The following is a 16054-nucleotide window of genomic DNA, read 5'->3' on the forward strand; positions in this document are numbered from 1 at the left end:
GCAATTGCCGAAATAATGAGATGAAGCGTCATCGTTTTAGGGGGCAGAAATCAATTTCTCTTTGTTTAACTTTGGGGTTTTTTTAGCACAATTATCCCAAATTTATCGTGATTTCACAAATTGCCCCATAAATTCTTAATTTTGATAATCAGTGTTCCGAACTTGTAAAAATCTTATAATATGCCGTATTTCACTAAATTTAATCAAAATTTTTATTAGATTTAAATGATTAAAAGTTGAAGAATTGAAAGATTATGTTACATTAGAATTGAGATATTAAAATTTTTTGCGAACATGTTTTTTCAACACTAATTTAACACAATCATCGTCAAAATGAGATATACTATAATAATTTTATTAGTTGAGAGACAATTCGCTAAAATTAAAAATATAAAGGGCAAGTCACTAAAATCATATAAATTTAGAGAGTAAGGATCCGTTTAGTTCGTTGATTCTAGTTTTTAATTCGAGTTAATATGTGACTTTATGTGAGAGCTTTTTATTGTAACAAAAAATTAAATGTGGCTGTTTCTAAGAGCTTTTTACTATAGCAAAACTCGAATTTTAAACTCGAATCGGTAAAATAATCGAGCTTTAAGGCCTCGTTCATTTCACCGATTTGAGTTTTCAGTTTTAGGTTTTTACAGTAAAAAATACTCAAAAAATGTTATATCTAACTTTTTTTACTACAGTAAAATTTTTTTTAAAATGTCACACCTTAATTCAAATTAAAAACTTAAATTTATAAAATGAACGTGTGTAAAATACCCTTGACTTTCCGTTGCTATCTCGTCTACGTATATAAAAGCATAGAAGTTTGGAGCGTTCTCCTTCCGTCACGTTAGCCGGCATTTCGTTTCCCACCCTTTTTTTTTTTTTTGGCTCTTAGTTATTTTTTGTTGTCATTTTTGTCCTTATTGATATTTCTTTCACTTCAGTTGATTATTTTTTCTTTTCTACTTTCTCAATTCAAATGCTTTTTACAAATACATTTCTATTCAAATACTTTTACAACAATTCTCTATAGATTAAATGTATTTGACTAATTTTTTTTTTACACCGAAATAATTTTTCTCAAAGAGATCCTTAATGAAATATTTTTCTACTTATCATATGTACACGTTAATTAGTTTTTATTTGAGTTGTTTTTAAATATGTTTTATATTTGAAAAAAAAAAGACAAGTACTGAAATATGGATTAATTTTATAAATGTCCCTAAATTATATACATTATTTTAAAATGCTCTTTAATTTTTTAAAATAGGTCAAAACGCCTTTTAATATATATAAAATCACTCAAATTGCTCTTTTGTCAAAATTTGTGTATAACCTTAAGGGATTGCTGACATGACAAGCATTAAACGTCAACTAAAACATTATCTCATTAAATATAAGAAAAATAATGATGAAGAAATAAAAAAACAAATAAAGAACATTAAAAAATCTTAAAGTGCGTTTAGAACTCGTTCTAAAATAATTTTATTTTTGTATAAAAATGAAAATGAAAATATTTTCAATCTCAGACAGAAATTATTTTTGAAAATGCATTTGATTATTTTATGAAGAGGTTGTTTTCAATATAAAAAAATCCATTAATGTCTCTCTCCGTGCTCGAGAAAGGAGAAAACGGAAACAAAAAATGAAAAACGGACGCGTTTGGAACTCGTTCCAAAATGATTTTATTTTTTGTATGAAAATGAAAATGAAAACGTTTTCAATCTCAGACAGAAATCATTTTTAAAAATGTGTTTAGTAGTTTTATCAAGAGATTATTTTCAGTGTAAAAAAACCTATTAATGTCTCTCTTTCTCTCTCTGCTCGAGAGAGGAGAAAACGGATAAAAAATGAAAAACGACTAAAAGTCATTTTTTATTTCTCTCTCATTTTACACTAAACCAAAAAATCATTTTCATTTCTGTTTTTTGTCTTTATTGCACCAAATGCAGTTTTAGAAACGTTTTTATTTTTTCTTTCTCAAAAAACGTGAAAAATAAAAACAGAATCAATTCCAAACACAGTCACAATATTTCTCTCTCATTTTACACTAAACTAAAAAATCATTTTCATTTTCATTTTTTTTTATTTTTAATTGTGCCAAACATCGGGTGTATTTGAAGCTCGTTCCAAAATGATTTTATTTTTTGTATGAAAATGGAAATGAAAACGGAAATAAAAACGTTTTCAATCTTAAACAATAATCATTTTTAAAAATGCGTTTGGTAGTTTTATCAAGAGATTATTTTCAATATAAAAAAATCCCTTAATGTCTCTCTCTCTACTCGAGAGAGGAGAAAACAGAAATAAAAAATAAAAAATGACTAAAAATCGTTTTTTATTTCTCTCCCATTTTACACTAAACCAAAAAAAAATCTTTTTTATTTCTGTTTTTTGTTTTTAATTGTATCAAACGTCGTTTCTCTCCTGTTTTCATTTTTCTTTCTTAAAAAACGTGAAAGAAGTCACATCTAATTTTTTTATCACATTAAAAAATTTTCACATAAAATTAAAATTCAATTCGAATTGAAAACTCAATTCCGCGTGGTTAATGTATTTAATTTGAATTGATTGCTTAGTTGACTTTTAATGGTATGCCACGTATGCCCTTTGTTAGATCTATAGATGGACTAAGACAAAAAGGGTAACTTGAGTAATTTTGAATAAATTAATGGGTGTTTGGAACTGTTTTAAACAATTATGAGACATTTTAAAATAAGGTAAATAGTTTGGGGATATTTATGAAATTAATTCCTTAAATATTTATTCACATGTATACTCTTACTTAAATATCTTTTTTCTTTTTCATGTGTACACCCTAATTAGTTTTCTATTTGATTTTATGTTTTATAAAACATGGTTTTATTTTAACAATAAAAATGTGATATTATTATTGTTCTAACTAAAAAAAGTTAACGTAATCACCATTTTAAGTACTTTTAACTTGAATCATTTAAAAAATATAATTGTTTCTTATTTTTATTTTAATTTGTTGGTTAAAAATTTGATAGAAATTAGATTGTATTAGCGCATTTATAATTAATTTGAGAAATTCTTTTATAAATATATTATACATTAAATTTACGTAAATGATAAAATATTATCTCTAAAATAAATTTAGAATAATCAACACTAGATTGTGAACAAAAACTATATTATATGTGAAATCAATTTTTTTATAAGATTTTACCCGCATATGAAATCTAGCGTTAGGAAGAGTTGATACATTGAATTTATGTAAATGAAAAATATTATCTCTAAAATAAATTTAGAATAATTAACACTAGACTGTGAACAAAAACTATATTATATGTGAAATCAATTTTTTTTTATAAGATTTTACCCGTATATGAAATATAGCATCAGAAAGAGTTGATATATTGAATTTAGGTAAATGAGAAAATATTATCTATAAAATAAATTTAGAATAATTAACACTAGATTGTGAACAAAAACTATATTATATGTGAAAACAATTTTTTTATAAGATTTTACCCGCATATGAAATCTAGCATTAGGAAGAGTTGGAAACGATGCATATGAAAACTAGTTAAGTAAAATCCTAAAAAAGTTAAAAGTAAAAAAGATGGACAAAAGGTTATTTTGAACATTTACTCATGAACAGTTATAGGGTTTTAATAATTTGCCCTCTAAATTTTTTGTTTTGACAATTTATCCTCTCAATTTATAAAATTGTTGTAACGTACTTCATTTCACTAAATTTTTTTTTCCCGATTTTTTGTTAGATTTATGAATTAAGAGTTTGACAATTAATGGGTTTGTGTTACGGGTTGAATTGAGATAAAACTTTCCGTTGAACATGCTTTTTTGTAACCAATTTGACAAAATCATCATCAAACTGAGGAATAGGAAGCAAATTATCAAAGTTAAAAGTTCGAGAGGAACAACGTGTAAAATACCCTTAAAAAAATATCCATTTGCAAGGAAAAAAAACGCATAATAGCATCCTGAGGAGATTCCGAGTTAGGACTTAAGGAGGCATATCATCTGCATATTATAAAAAAGAGAATTACATGTTTTACCCTAAAATCACAAAACCTCCTAATTCTTTCATTTTAAAAAACTCTACTCCTTTCATTTATATGAGATATTTTCATCACATATTCAAAAGACTAAAATATCCAAAGATTATAGATTATAACCTGATGGATCATACTATGACTGACACCATTGACCGAAGGTCGGCAGTCGGTGTAATCTGTCAGGTTATGGCCGAAGACCCGTTGGTAGTCGGTGTAATTTATCATGTTATGGATCATAACCTGTCATGTTATTGCCGAAAACCCGCCGGTGCCCAGTGCAATTTGTAGGTTATGATCATAACTTGTTAGGTTATGGCCGGAGACCCGCCGGTGGCTGGTGTAACCTCTTAAGTAATGGATCATAACCTGTCAAGTTATGGCCGGCGGCCGGCCGGACACCCGTCGGCGGCTGGTGTAATCTATCAGGTTATGGATCATAACCTGTCAAGTTATGGCCGCAGACCTGCTGGTGGCCGGTGTAATCTGTAAGGTTATGGATCATAACTTGTCAAGTTATAGTCAGCGGTCGGCCAGAGACCCGCCGGTGCTCGGCGTAATCTGTCAGGTTATGGATCATAACATGTTAGGTTATGGCCGGAGACCCGTTGGTGATTGGTGTAATCTTCCAGGTTATAGATCATAACCTATCACGTTATGGCCGGCTGGCCGGAAACCTACTGGCAGCTGACCGTAGACCTGCCAACAACGGGAGACCGCCGGCATATCTTATAATTTACCAATAGACCATTGAGGTAACTTTGAAATTTTAAAAATGTGTAAATTTAACTATTTTTATTATTTTAATTGTAAAAGGGTAAAAATAAATGTGCTAATCTTTGAGGATTAGAAATAGATTAGGGTACATATTTGAAGGGTATTTCCCTTGTTTTATCTATTATAATGCCTTCACCAAGATTTTCTTTTTGTTCTTTAAGCGTACAGCTCTAGGTATATGGTTTGTTGTGCTTTTACCTGGGTATCTTCTCTTTGATTGTTGGTTTTTTTTTTTTTGGACATTATTATACATATACTAAAGAAAATGACGGATTCATTGTTCATGCTAAACATTGTCCTTCCTCTTTTACTCCTCAGATTTCTTCAGATGATTTATTTAGTCCCGTTATGTCATGTTTAATGTAAAGTTATTATATTGCCCTTTGTTTTAATTTAATTGTCTACTCTTTCATTTCATGCGTAGGTCAGTTAAAGCATTTGGTGGGTTTGGTCAATTTGGGCTGAAGACATAACGTTTTCTCTCTCTTCTTTTCCTGCTGTCTATTTCTTTACACCGAACCTTCTACCATGTCTTGCTCATGTGCTCTGTTCATTTCCTCAAAGGCTTCTACTATGTCTTGATCCCGTGCTCTGTTCATTTCCTCAAATATGTTTCTTCATTTTTTTTTGGCTTTGTTCTTTTTTAATGTTTTGGGATTTGGTTAAAATTTAACCTTGCGATTTTATAATATATTATTTTTTTTTATTTTTGAATTCCTCTTTTTTTGATATATTTGGATTTCGTTTAGTTTTTTTTTTTTCTCTTCCCGTTTTTCAGAGTATAATTTCTCTTCTTACATTTTTTATGGTTTTTGTAATTTTGTTGCTTTGTTCCTTTTTTGATGTTTTGGGAAAACTGGAATGAGATAAGAGTATATTTTCTCTTTTGTAGATGTTTTATGGTTTTTGTAAAAAAAAAAAAAAAAAAATTTTTCCTCTTTTTGTTTCTCTTAATTTTTTTTATGTTCCTCTGTTCATCTTTGTACAAATTTTTTTTTTCGTTTTTTATTTTTTTTTTTCATTTTTAGTGTTTTGTTCATAAAATCCCTTTCTTTTTGTGTGTTGTAATTTTAAGTATTAATTTTATTTTGCTTTATTTATTTTTGGATGATGCAAGTCTTCGTTCTTCTATTTTTTTTTTCCTAAATTTATTTCTAAAGTTTCTTCTGTACATTGTAAGAAAATTTTTTCTTATTTTTTTTTCATTTATTTATGTTTTAGGGTTTTTTTTTTTTTTTATGTTCTTTACTATTTCAGTTATTTAGATTATTGTTATTTACATATTCGTTAGGTTTTTATTTTTCCTTTTCTGTTTTTCTGTGAATAGTTTAAATTTTTTTAAATCTTTATTCTTATTTGGCGATGATGTTGTTATTTTCTTTTATTGTTAGTACATATAGGGTGACTGTTAATTAAAACATTGATGTTTTTGATGTTGCCCGTATTGTCTGGGGTTTATGCCCGTATTGTCTGGGATTTGTGCCTGTATTGTCTGGGGTTTATATCCGTATTGTCTGGAGTTTATGCTGATGTCTTACAATTTTTTTTCTTATGGTATTAATGTTATTTGATGAGTTAGTGTTTTTTAAACAATTACTACTTTTTTTTTATGTTCACATTACAAAAATTTGTTTATGTTTTAATTTAAATTACTTTGGTCTTTATGTATAATAATTGTAATAATCTGTCTTTAGTATTTTACTTATTTATTTGTTTTTAAATGTGTCATTTTATGTGTTTTTTTAGATGTTTCTTCATTTTTTTTTTATTTTCTGTAATTACTTTATAGTGTAATATAAAGCATTTTTTTTTTCTGTAAACAGATTTAATGTATGTATGTGATATGTTAGTGCAACTAAGTATATTCTAAAACTCATTTGATTTTTTTCCTTTCTTATATTTTGCTTTTATATACTATATTCATTATGTGATAATGAATTATTTTCCTAATACAATACTGTATAATACATATATATATATATTTTGCTTTTATATACTATATATATATATATATATATTCCGCAGCAACATGCGAAATACAGGCTTCTTAACGACTATAATTACTACAATTATTTACGTTTGTTTTTAAAAAGCCATTTCGTTTAAATGAGTCCTCGCCTTGTATTAACAAACAACATGAAGGTTTAGTTCCAATAATAAAAGAATTACAGCTTGCCAATTCATACATTAGAGGAAGCAGCAGAGTTCACATTTAGCATAAATATATATATATATATATATATATATATAAACTATTTGGGCGTGTTACCTTCCAACCGCTTTGCATATTTTCACATTACATAATCATCCTAACTCTTAGGAGAAGAAAGAAACAAATATATGGGAGAACAAATGAAAAAGTAACAAAAAGAAAAGTTATACCAAGTACAAATTTTGGTACCTTATAACGAATATATATAACTGTATTATAAAATCCCCTATTCATCAACAAAATCAACTTATTGGGTAACTTGGGTCTTTCAATTAACAAATTTCATTCTAAAAATTGCTTTTCTTGCTGTAGAACCAATTAATCTCTTTGTGAGTGGTATAAAACTGGCTTCTTTCTTTGCTTCTTCTTTCTTATATAACCATGGAATTTGTAAGTAATAATACTTAACCCTCCAAGAGACTAATCAATCAAACCATGAATTGAGTTCTTCTATGTTTTGTCACCGGGAACTCTTATTAGAGGAATACCAGAGCTTTTTCTGGCATATCAATATCTTCTCCTTTTCGACGCCGTACTCGGTGTCCTCTTTGCGGCAACCCCATCTCATCCCCTTGGCGATCGTGGCAACAGCGTCCACGAAGTAGCTGGATTCCCGGAATATCGCGTAGCCGTTGGGGCGAAGGATCCGGTCCATCTCCAAGAGCACATACTTCATATCACATCTGCCCAAGAAGAGTGAGCCATTCAAATGTTAAGCATTTGATCAAAAAAGCATCCTTACGTGTATTAAGTTAAAAAATGAAACGATTTCTTCACTACTCATATAAGAATATGTAGAATAGGTCAGGATGTAAATAATTTGAAACAGTGGGGGACATAATTTGGAAAGATTTTTAAGTGCTCGGTGAAATTCAAACCAAGATTGAGTTAGCGTGTGTTGCAAGTAACCTAACAAGTGAAATTAAGTTGAAGGGACCCACAAGAAATTGGTAACTTGAGCCGCATGTCTTACCTGTGACTTTCTGCAGTGAAGAGGCCATCAAGATGCAGGAGATCATAAGTTCGAGGATAAGTAGAGAAAGCTTCACACCTGCCAAAAATCAATTAAATAAAGTGAACAAAGAGATCAGAAGCCACAATAGAAAGTAATATAGCATGAAACTCAGAAAGTTTAAGATAAATGGATCCAAAATTACCAATCGTGGTAAGTCCCAATAAGGCCACGGTCAAAGACTACAGGCAGTGTGTTGGCCGCATATGAAGAGACCACATTCATGACCCACAAAGGATCATCAATCACGGCCGCAGCGAAACCTCCATAAACTGTATTCATGTCCATCACATTTCTAATCTTATCGGTCCCAATTGCTGCAAGCAACTTCTTGTAGTGCTTTGCCCGCACCTTCCACTTGCTTTTGTCGTGATTGAAAGTGCTAGCACTCCCACCGTGAATGTCGGAGATACGTTCTGGTGCGGTATTCAACCTCTCGGGCCATTTAGGGACGGATTTTAGACCCGATTTCTTATGCTTCTGGTTTGGAACAACAACACAAGAGCGGAGAGGAGTGTACCAAGCAGAGTCCGGTTCAAGGCTGTCATCGCATTTAGGTGGATATGCCTCAGCATTGTTTGCAATCTTATTGTAGCAGCTGTTGTCTGAAGCCTTCTGCCAGACAGCAATGTCATCTTTTTTGTTGTACAATTTGAAGCACAATGAAGTGAGCAGATCCTGCAACTTCTCGTAATCGGATCTCTGCTCCTCTATGGTTGTGTTCCATCCACGCCAGCGGTGCTCATAGTTGACAGGTGGGCCTGAAAGTACCCAGAACCCCCCAGGACGGAGTATGCGATGAATTTCCATAAGGTAAATTCCACCTGCAGGCCAGGATCCCAGAGCTGGTTAAGACCGGTTTCTTTTCCGACCACATTATTATACACTCTGCTAAAGTTTGCAATGCTTACCAAATTCTGTCCATGGAATGAGGCATCTAGAGCAGTGAGCCATATCAAATGAGTTTGATGGGAAAGCGAGCCTCTGAGTAGAAATAATGCCAAGGATCGCCGGAATTCCACGTTCTAGGGCAAACTGCACTTGAGCTTCATGATTATCTCTTGGAGCAAGAGACAAGGTTAGAATTCCACGATCCAACAAATCGCCTCCCCAACTTGCAACCTAGAAATAAAGCAATTGCACAAAGAGAAGTCAGATTTTTTTCAAGATTAAGATCATAATAAGTAATAGTCATAAATAATATGGAATTGCCATTACTCCAAGCTTTTAAAATCTTGAATACAGATTCAAGAATGTAATAACTAGCTACATAGGTCACAACAATCTACTAAAAGGCAAAAATTTGGCTACAAGTTGACTAGTAGCATTCCAACAGAGACTATAATATCTAACCCATCATGTACCCAGCATTGGCCGCCTAAGAATGCTAAAAACCCGAAACATAGCAGCAGAAGAGAAGAATACTCACCCCACATCCAGTATCAATGGCAGTTCGAACGGTCCCATCTGTCATTTCTGGGATAAGGCTTTGCATCGAATCTACATATTCGCTAACACCTCTAGGGAACATAGTACCCCCACCAGGAAAGAGGAATTTCTCGCCCTCCTTCCTCAACCAGTTCTGGTTAGACTTCTGCTTGTTAATCCAATCATAAGGGACATTCCTGGACCCAGATCAAAAGTGTGAGGTCAGCAAAACATAATAGAAACATCATACATAGAACCAATCAAGACAAAATGCCATAAACCGAAACTTACCGATACCAACATTCATCCCTGCTCTTTGGCCATCTGATGGGTGGCTTGTACCCATCTGGAGGAGGAATTAAGCATTCCTTCCTCTCGAACACCGGAGGACAGTGGCGTTCCATGAATGTCAGCCGATGAACACCATACTTCTTCCACTTCTGCAAAAATGAACAAACACAACAAGTGATCAAACGCAATTGTTACACCTTTTTCCACAGATCCTAAAGACTAATTAATTACCGTTGGATCAGTGCAAGGAGTGTAGTCCTGATAGTTGCTGTCGCATTCGGGAAAAGTGACAGATTTAACTTGGAGCGAGGAGGACACTGCTGAATCCGTGGAAGATTGGACAGCAGCTTTTGCAACATCGTTGGTATCTCTCGCTTCAAATCTCTTCTTCTCGGAGCAAAAGATTCCACCGAGATAAAACGAAAACCCGCAAAGAACGACGAACATGATTGTCATGGGGACAACCCTGGAACTCTTGTCCTGCTGGTAACCCGGCTTTCCGTCCTTGTGCTTCATCTTCTCAGAAATTGTCAAGTATCTGCATAACAGGTCATCTCATCAATTTAATACCATATTTGACAAGCATTGCTTTTTCTTCTTTCAATAATGAGAACCATCTTAATTCACCAACTCAAGAGATTTAAACGCGACAAACAATCAAAAGTTCAAAAATAATAACAATAGGGTCACAAAAAATATTTCTTGAAGGCAAAAAAAGGCTGATCCATAAAAGCAGAACTGTCTACTATGTAAAGTGCAATAAATTTATAATCAAGAAATCACAATTATACGTACATTTTTAGTAGAGCAAAAACCAGTAGATCTTTAACATGGAGGCAAAACGGAAAGATGTTGGTTATAACTAACAGATTATGCCAAATGTAATCATTTACTCAAAAAGCAAAATCAAGGGGTGGTTGGAAAAAAAAAATGTAAAAAAGTTGGCTTATTTATTAAGCATCTGTGAAGAAAATCAAGGAACGTGAAAATACTTGTGGATTTGGTGTTGAAAAAACAACCCCTAGTCTAATAAGAGCCCACTAAGAGTAAGCTGTAAATCAAAGGATCTGAAAGCAACTACCGACATTTTCTACTTTCCATGTCACACTGACTTTATATTTCTCACATGACTATGGGCCCAACTTCATCAAACATGTATTCTTTCAATCAATTTATATATATATATATATATATATATAAAACTTTATCAAATATGGCCGTCACAGACAAGTAATTAAAAAAAAAAAAAACTTTATCAAATATGGCCGTCCCAGACAAGTAATTATCTCTCTCTCTCTCTCTCTCTAAGTAAAAAAAAAACTCAGTAGAGTGGATCTTTAACCAAACCAAGAAAACAAGAAGAAAAGAAAGAAAAAGGTGAGAAAACGCACCAAGTAATTAATTTAATCATTAATCGTTAGTCATATCTTGAAACGTAAGAAATTAATTAATTCATGATTCGTTTTGTTTTGTTTTGTCACAGCTATTTTTGAGCCATTAATACATTCTTTCTTCAAATTCATATGTACCCACCAAATTTTAGCATACATTCAACCAAATTTTGCAGAATTGAGTAAAAAAAGAAGATGGGAAAAAAACCCAGATCCAATTAGCGTGAAAAACAATTATTAAAGAGAGAATTACATCAAAGGCAAGAAAACAGAGCGACACAAGAGATCTATCAGAAGTCAGAACGAAGAAGAAGAAGAAGGGGAAAAAAAAGAAAGAAAACAAAGGCATAAACTTTCCCAGGAAACAAACAAAGAAACAGAAGCTGATGAATGAGATTACATAAAGAGAGAGAGAGAGAAGATGAGAGAGAAAGTATATAGATACCTCTCTGTTTGTCTACTAGTAGTCTCTGACTCTCTAACAAATCAACCTTTGTTTCAGAAAATGAAAAAGAAAAATGGGTGTGGCCTAATACTGCTCAATCTCAGAAAAAGAGATACAGAAACTACGACTCAGCGGAAGAATTTCGCAGTTTCATGTATCTCTCAATTTCCAAGACTCAAGAGGCCTCACACACGCATACACATATGCATACATATATATATATATATATATATATGAGAAGAAGCTCGTTTTCTGCTTCGCTGTCCCCACGACCCCTTTTGTTTTCCTCACAGTTCTTACTTCTTCCTCGCTCTTTCTTTCTCTATCCTGTTTATATCTTTTTTATATTCGGTTGTATAAAAATAAAAATTCATAAATTGTTATTGGTTTTCTCTCACTACTTTACTTTTTCCATTTATTATTATTATTATTATTATTATTATTATTTTATCTTTAAATCTACCTGTGGCACCAGGTAAAAAGGCAGGCCTGAAACCAAAATGATTTCTTCCTTGTAGCTAAACGACGATTTGATTTTTTTGGTCTTTCCCCTTTTGTTTTTTTAATCATTTCCTTTAAGAGGATTGGCGACGACAAATAGATAATGTATACGACGTTGCTTGTAGCCGTGAACGGCACCACTAAAGGGCTTTGAGTTGTGTCCCTATTGAGTGGCAGATTTTTCTTTTTCCGCTTTTGTATATGAGAATACTTTTTTATTTTCATCATTAGGACCCGTTTAGTTCGCTGATTCGAGTTTTTAATTTGAGTTGATATGTGACTTTATGTGAGAGCTTTTTACTGTAGCAAAAAAGTTAGATGTGATTGTTTGTGAGAGCTTTTTACTGTAGAAAAACTCGAATTCTAAACTCAAATCAGCGAAATGAACGGGGCCTTACTTATTTATAAAGTTTGTTACTTCAATGTTTTAAATGTTAAATTTGATCAAGATATAATATACAGAGTTTCAACATAATTTATAGTAGAAGCTTGGCAATAAGGTATTTTTTTCATATTTAAAGAAAAACATACCATTAAGTATATGTACGGAAGCGTCTACGGTAGTTTCAAGTTAAAGAGACGTTTGGTTCATGAATTAGAATAATAATATTATAACCATTTTCGATTTATGTGTATTTTTTGTGAGAAAAAGTATTGTAGCGAACCATGAACCATGATTCAAATCGGGGTACAAATCCCCCAACCAAACAACCCCAAATCTCCAATTCAACTTTAGTACAAGATCCATTACGGGATTGCCTCACGATACTCCGGTCACGAATATGATCTTCATACTTCAAGTCACGATCCTCCACAATCACGATTATCACTATATCTTTAATTGCTCACGGTGTGCATGCTTATTACAAAGGCAGAGCCCGAACAACCACCATAAATACACAACTCAAACAACATATGGAAGACTAGGAAAGAAAGAGTGAATTGACAGAATTCGTATTTTTGTCACACTTTATTTTTGTGCCTAGCAATCTTAGCTATTATAGTCATATCTATCATAAAAGAGAGTAAACATAAAATATGAAAAGTATATTTCTTTTATTCATCGGAGAGTAAGTTACTTAATTACTCAATCTGTCAAGAAATTAGAACTATTGCATAATATTTCTAATAGGATACTTTCACTTTTTATATCTCGTAGATTTTATTCTAAATAAAATTTAAACGTTGACTTTTAAATTATGCACCATTATGTATACCTTAAAGTCCAATAATATTGTATCATTATCAGTCTTATTTTAAAAAAAAAATTAACTTTTTTGTGATCTACAAGTATCACGTAGTATGAACATGATTTCAATACCTTTTTCATCGTATTGATGTCTTTTGGATGGTTTCAGATTCTTAATGGTGATTGGTGAGGAAGAAAATAATTCCGAATTTGATTTGGAAATAAATTCCCAATTTTAGATTCTTTGCCATTTCTTTGTTGAGTTCTTTTTTTTTTTTTTTTTTTTTTTTTTTTTTTTTTTTTTTTTTTTTTCTCTCTTTTTTTTCATCGCTTAAGCAAGAGTTAAATTCTTGCACTGTACTGATTCTGAGATACTTTGCTTATTTTTATTTTCTCAAAAAGAAAAATATTGATGTAGTTCTTGAATCTTGATACTCCTCCTCAAAAGTTTTTCCGTAAAATACTTGTTCGATATATATATATATATATATATATAAACAGTATTACCGGAAAATGACATAGGAATCGTTTAATTTGATTATCCCAAATAAAAAAAGAGAATTGTAATTCATTTGAATATGTTTGGAATGATCTGATTAAACTGATTACGATCTTTTTTAGAACTAATTTCCTGCAAGTACTCCAATCCAGTTCCAAACTAGATATTTTGTTGTGTTAGCCAAAAAAGAAAAGGAAAAAAAAAAGAACAACATGATCAACTAGATATTTTATTGACGATGTTGTTCCTTTTTTTAATGTTTTCTTTTTTCTTTTTACTGTAACTTTGGTGGCAACAAGTGTGACTTGTCAATTGTTACACTTGTTGCATCTACATTTAAGTTTTTCGATTTTTATGCCATTTCAATAACTTCCTATTCTCAGCTTTTGAATTGAAGGCATAGTATCAACAAAAAATAATACATGATGCTTCTTATCGTTAAAAGTAATATTTCAGAAGGGAAGTGTTAGGTAAGCAACGGTTTTAAGTGTATAACTACCAATTAGTTAAAAAAAAGTGATTACACACATAGTTTATCGATAATTTTATGCTTAATTAATCTATAAGATATAGAGTTTCACCTCATTTTAAATTTAAAAAAAAAATTCTGTGGGGGCTCCACTCGATCTTGCACGTATTACGGGTTGTGGGACCAGTCCCACACGTGCAGCCAGTAGCTCTCAGCTCCTGTGGAGCCGAACAAGAATGCTTTTGAATTATATGAAACCCTACAATATTTTTTCACTTGGACCAACGTACTAATCTAGCGTGAACATATAGGCCTCGTTTACTTCGCGGATTCGAGTTTTCAATTTGAGCTGAGATGTGACATTTTCTAAGAGCTTTTCACTGTAACAGAAAAAGTTAGATGTGACATTTTCTGAGAGCTTTTTACTGTAGAAACATAAAATTAAAAACTCGAATCGGTGAAATGAACGATGCCATAAAAGTTTATGTCTCATGAGTTCTTTCATCACTCCTCTTCTAAAATTCTTGAAAGATTTCATTTAGTGTGCAACTGATCAATATTTCTGGATGAACACATGTTGATTGTTCCTAGGTTTGACCCTAATCCTACCATTTTGCTTCACTTGTTACAGTTGGAATTAAATGAGGAAAGCAAACTGTACTGATAAGTATTCTGTAGACTAAAAATACTTTACCTCTGTTTATGTTGATTATTAAAAAAAGAAAAAAAGAAGAAGAACACAACATCAGATGTAGATAGAGTGAAAAACATTCCTGAAATGTGCGAGATGGAGGTTTTTTGGTCAATTAGTTGTGAAAAATATGGTGCTTTTGAAAATACTAGGAGGCAAAGTAAAATTAATCTGGAAGTTCAAGGATATCAATAAAAGGAATAATATCCAAAACACTCTTTATATTTTTCCCAAATACCACTTTTACCTTTTTTATTATGTAAATACGCAATGCTTCCCCTGTGTTTATAAAAACAGACCCAAAATATCTTTTGAAGCAACTAAATTCTTTAAAATACCAAGATCACTTTTTAAATTATTTTGCATGTTGATACATGTCTATCCGCGGGAAGTTTTATCTTGTTCTTTATAGTTGTTCTTTTTCTCTTTTCTTCATGAGTCTTTACGATGAAACAAGTTATTTTGCTCCACCATTAGGGACTGAATTTATATTATATTGGATTAATTTTTCAACGGTCATATTTGTAACAAGAATAAGTTTATGTGGTGTGGTGTGGTGTAGCTTTTTAATATGGACATGTAAAAATTTAACTGTTAAAAACCTAACTCAATGGGAAAAAAAAAAAAGAAAACACACAACTACTACCTTCATACCAAAAGAACTATTTTCACATGATAATTCAGATGCATACGACACTTCTCATTTTCACATATGGGTTAAATTGTCTTTTCACTCAGCAATTTTTTTTTTGGTGCTTGAAGGTAGACCTAGTTGTTCAGAAATAAATGAAAACAAAATGGGGAAAGTCTAGAAGAAGCACTTGAGACAGTGGCCTTTCAATATTGCCAATTGCCATTGGAGTCCTACACAAAGCAAAAGTACAACGCCCGTTTTCCTTTTTTTTTTTTTTGAAAAAACCAAAAATACACAAGGCCTTTTTCTTTTTTAGGAAAATTTCATTTTTTTTACTATGTATTATATCAAAATATGTGTTTAATATCATATTTTTTGTCATGCAGATACCTCAATATTTTAGAAAAGAATTTTAGTACGACGCGACAGTTTTCAAGATATATGAAATTTCAAATTTATGATTATTATTAATTAATTAAAA

At 31.5% G+C, this 16054-nt stretch overlaps 1 protein-coding gene across 1 annotated transcript; it reads right to left on the reverse strand.

Moving 5' to 3' along the window:
• Positions 1-7157: 7157 nt before the first annotated feature.
• On the reverse strand, positions 7158-11881 carry LOC21389779 (probable methyltransferase PMT21). Its single transcript, XM_010093728.2, has 8 exons — positions 11591-11881; positions 9986-10292; positions 9755-9903; positions 9465-9660; positions 8947-9157; positions 8181-8859; positions 7997-8074; positions 7158-7706 (listed from the first exon to the last, which is right to left on the reverse strand). Exons 2-8 carry the CDS (start codon positions 10268-10270, stop codon positions 7484-7486), a joined length of 1821 nt encoding a protein of 606 aa, XP_010092030.1. The 5' UTR covers positions 10271-10292; positions 11591-11881; the 3' UTR covers positions 7158-7483.
• Positions 11882-16054: the final 4173 nt, after the last annotated feature.

Source organism: Morus notabilis, unplaced genomic scaffold, assembly GCF_000414095.1.
Source record: "Morus notabilis unplaced genomic scaffold, ASM41409v2 Scaffold1026, whole genome shotgun sequence".
Classification (NCBI taxonomy): Eukaryota; Viridiplantae; Streptophyta; class Magnoliopsida; order Rosales; family Moraceae; genus Morus; species Morus notabilis.

Coding starts and splice junctions, on each gene's coding strand:
- LOC21389779 (XM_010093728.2), bottom strand. CDS start 10,270: ATGAAGCACAAGGACGGAAAGCCGGGTTACCAGCAGGACAAGAGTTCC. Junction 9,661..9,754: donor AGGGATGAATGTTGGTATCG/GTAAGTTTCGGT, acceptor ATCTGGGTCCAG/GAATGTCCCTTATGATTGGA. Junction 8,075..8,180: donor ATTGGGACTTACCACGATTG/GTAATTTTGGAT, acceptor GATTTTTGGCAG/GTGTGAAGCTTTCTCTACTT.